A 2,515-nucleotide genomic window follows, 5' to 3' on the forward strand; every position below is an offset into this window, starting at 1 on the left:
AGGGACAGGAACCATGTCATGGCACTTAGCATGGAAAAGAAAAGTATCTGTGAGAACGTGGGCGAGTTGTTAACCCCTCTAAGCCTCAGTCTCCTCATCTGTAAAATGGGGATAATAATAGTAACATCTAACTCACAGGCTGTTCAAGGATGCAATGAGATCATGTATATACAGCTCTGATTTGCAATACATATGACATTAGTTATCATTAATGCATTATGGATGCTTAACAAGTACTAAACATCAAATATTGCTTGTGATATGGAGTGAATCATTTGCCCAACTTCAAGGTGCCCTTATCACAGGGGTTTATAACCTACCTGCCCTGCAGTGCTGGCAAGGACATCTGCTTTCTCCATGTGCTGGGTGATCACAGAGGGGTTGCTGGAGCTGATAAGCACTGGGGTGCTGATCTCCACCATATGGCGCCCTGAAGGAGAATGGACCATCCGGTTGAGAGTGTTTAAGGCTGTCGTGATGGAGAACTGCCCCGGCCCCTTCCTCCTGGACCCTGGGCCCCTGCGGAGGGTGGGAGTGTTGCCTCTGGAAGATGAAGATACCAGGGACAGGTTTTTTGTGCAGGATGACTGACGGCCTTTGTTCTTCTCTAGGAGATGTCTTGCAGTGAGGTTTGGCTGAAAAGGTGAAAAGTCCAGTGAGAAGTTAGTCTTCCTGACCTAATGTGAGTAGCTAGGTCCTACACAGGCTAGTCTGAAGCCAGGTCAGATGCCACCTCCTCAGTCATTGGTTCAGATGACCATTCCTTGGTCTGTGTAGTAACAGCTTCCATTTTAAATCAATATGTCCCAGTTACTTTGCTCTATCAATAAATTCTCACAACTCTCTTCCTGCAAAGTAAATATTACTCTTTTACATTTCTACTGAGGTCCAAAGGAGTTGAAGTCAGTTCTCCAAAAAAAAAAAAAAAGAGAAAGCCCTGATTTGTAGAGTTTACCAGTGTGCCAGTGGTTTGACGACTGGCTAGTAAAATTTCCAAAAATGTAACAACAGCTTTTGTAATCTAGTCAGCCTGCTCCAGCACACCACGGTAACATTATATGCCTTCCCCACCATATTGGTAAATTCCCACAGGAAATATCTTTTGAGTATCCTACCCACTGAGGGACCCTGNCCATATTGGTAAATTCCCACAGGAAATATCTTTTGAGTATCCTACCCACTGAGGGACCCTGTGGGTTCATTTTCTTTGGAAATCTGAAATATGTTGACAAAACAAGGGTTTGTGTGAAAAACCCTTAAATTTCAGGATGATTACTTAAATTTCCAATATTATAATTGTTACCAGTTGCCGTCCTCAACCATGTCTCATTCTAATTTAGAAATTTAACTATACCTGTAAAAAGAAATTTGCCCATTTAAAAAAATTTAGTGGTATTGTGCAAAAGATTAAAACAGCTGAGATATACAGTTTTAAAGAAGATGTAGTTCCGTTCTCAAGAAGCTTATCATGTTGTGACAAACTCATCAAGTAGAGGAGTGAGCATTATTATGTACACTTTAAAGATAAGGAAGCTGAGTCTCAGGAGAGGTGACTTATAAATGACAGAGCCAAGAAAGCCAGAAAAGATCTTGAATGTTATAACCACAAAGAAATAATAAATGTTTAGGTGATAGATATGCTAACTATTCTGATTGGATCATTATATAGTACATGCATATATTGAAACAACAAGTGGTACCTCATAGAAATGTACAATTAAAGATCTGACAGATGATTAGAGTTTGCTAGGTAAGTATGGAGAAAAGAGAATGCTCTTTTTTTTTTTTTTTAGGGAATCAAGGTAACGTGCAAAAGTCTGACAGGATGAGGAAGTGTGGCAGATATGGATACAAGGGAGCAAAAGAATATTGGAGCTGGAGTTTAGGAAGTAGAGAGTAACAAAAAATGAAGACAGGGAAGTAAATGAGAGACCGATCACAGAGGGCTTTGTAAACCATTCTATAGGGTCAGGATGAGCTAGGTTATGCTGTTGTAATAAACAGCACCAACATCTCAGTGGCTTAACAAAGAAAATGTTATTTCTCACCCACATTACATGTTCTGCTCAGGATGGTAAGAGGCTTTGCCACATGCAAAAGGGGGTAAGAACATGCCAGACAGAGGGATTACAAGATAGTGGGAAAAGGGCAGAAGAAAGAAACAGAGAGATGGCTAGAACAGAGCAGGTGAGGAGAAGGTGGTAAAGGAGGAGGAGCCCACAGACAGACGCAGGGGCAAGATCACAAAGACCCTGGGAGGCTTCAATTTTATTTTAAGTGTAATAGGAAGTCTTTGGCAGGATTTAGGCAGAGAAATGACATGATCCGATTTATGCTTCTAAAAGTGCATGCTACAGTTTAGCATGTTAAAAAAAAAAAGTTACAAAGTTAAATACATATTTAGGATCTGATCCAAGCAATCCCACTTCTATGTAATTATCCAAGAAAAATGAAAACTTACTCTCACTCAAAAACTTGCATGCAGATATTTATAGCAGTGTTATTCACGGTTGCC

General features: G+C 40.4%; 1 protein-coding gene across 1 annotated transcript in view; it reads right to left on the bottom strand.

Annotated features, from left to right (window-relative positions):
• Window positions 1–2,515, bottom strand: part of SH3RF2 (SH3 domain containing ring finger 2) — a 120,957-nt gene that overhangs the window by 47,783 nt on the left and 70,659 nt on the right. Inside the window, exon 4 of the mRNA XM_008569077.1 lies at window positions 321–635. Coding sequence (XP_008567299.1) covers window positions 321–635 — 315 coding nt within the window. The remainder of the gene's footprint in view (window positions 1–320; window positions 636–2,515) is intronic.

Source organism: Galeopterus variegatus, unplaced genomic scaffold (genome assembly GCF_000696425.1).
Source record: "Galeopterus variegatus unplaced genomic scaffold, G_variegatus-3.0.2 Scaffold462, whole genome shotgun sequence".
Classification (NCBI taxonomy): Eukaryota; Metazoa; Chordata; class Mammalia; order Dermoptera; family Cynocephalidae; genus Galeopterus; species Galeopterus variegatus.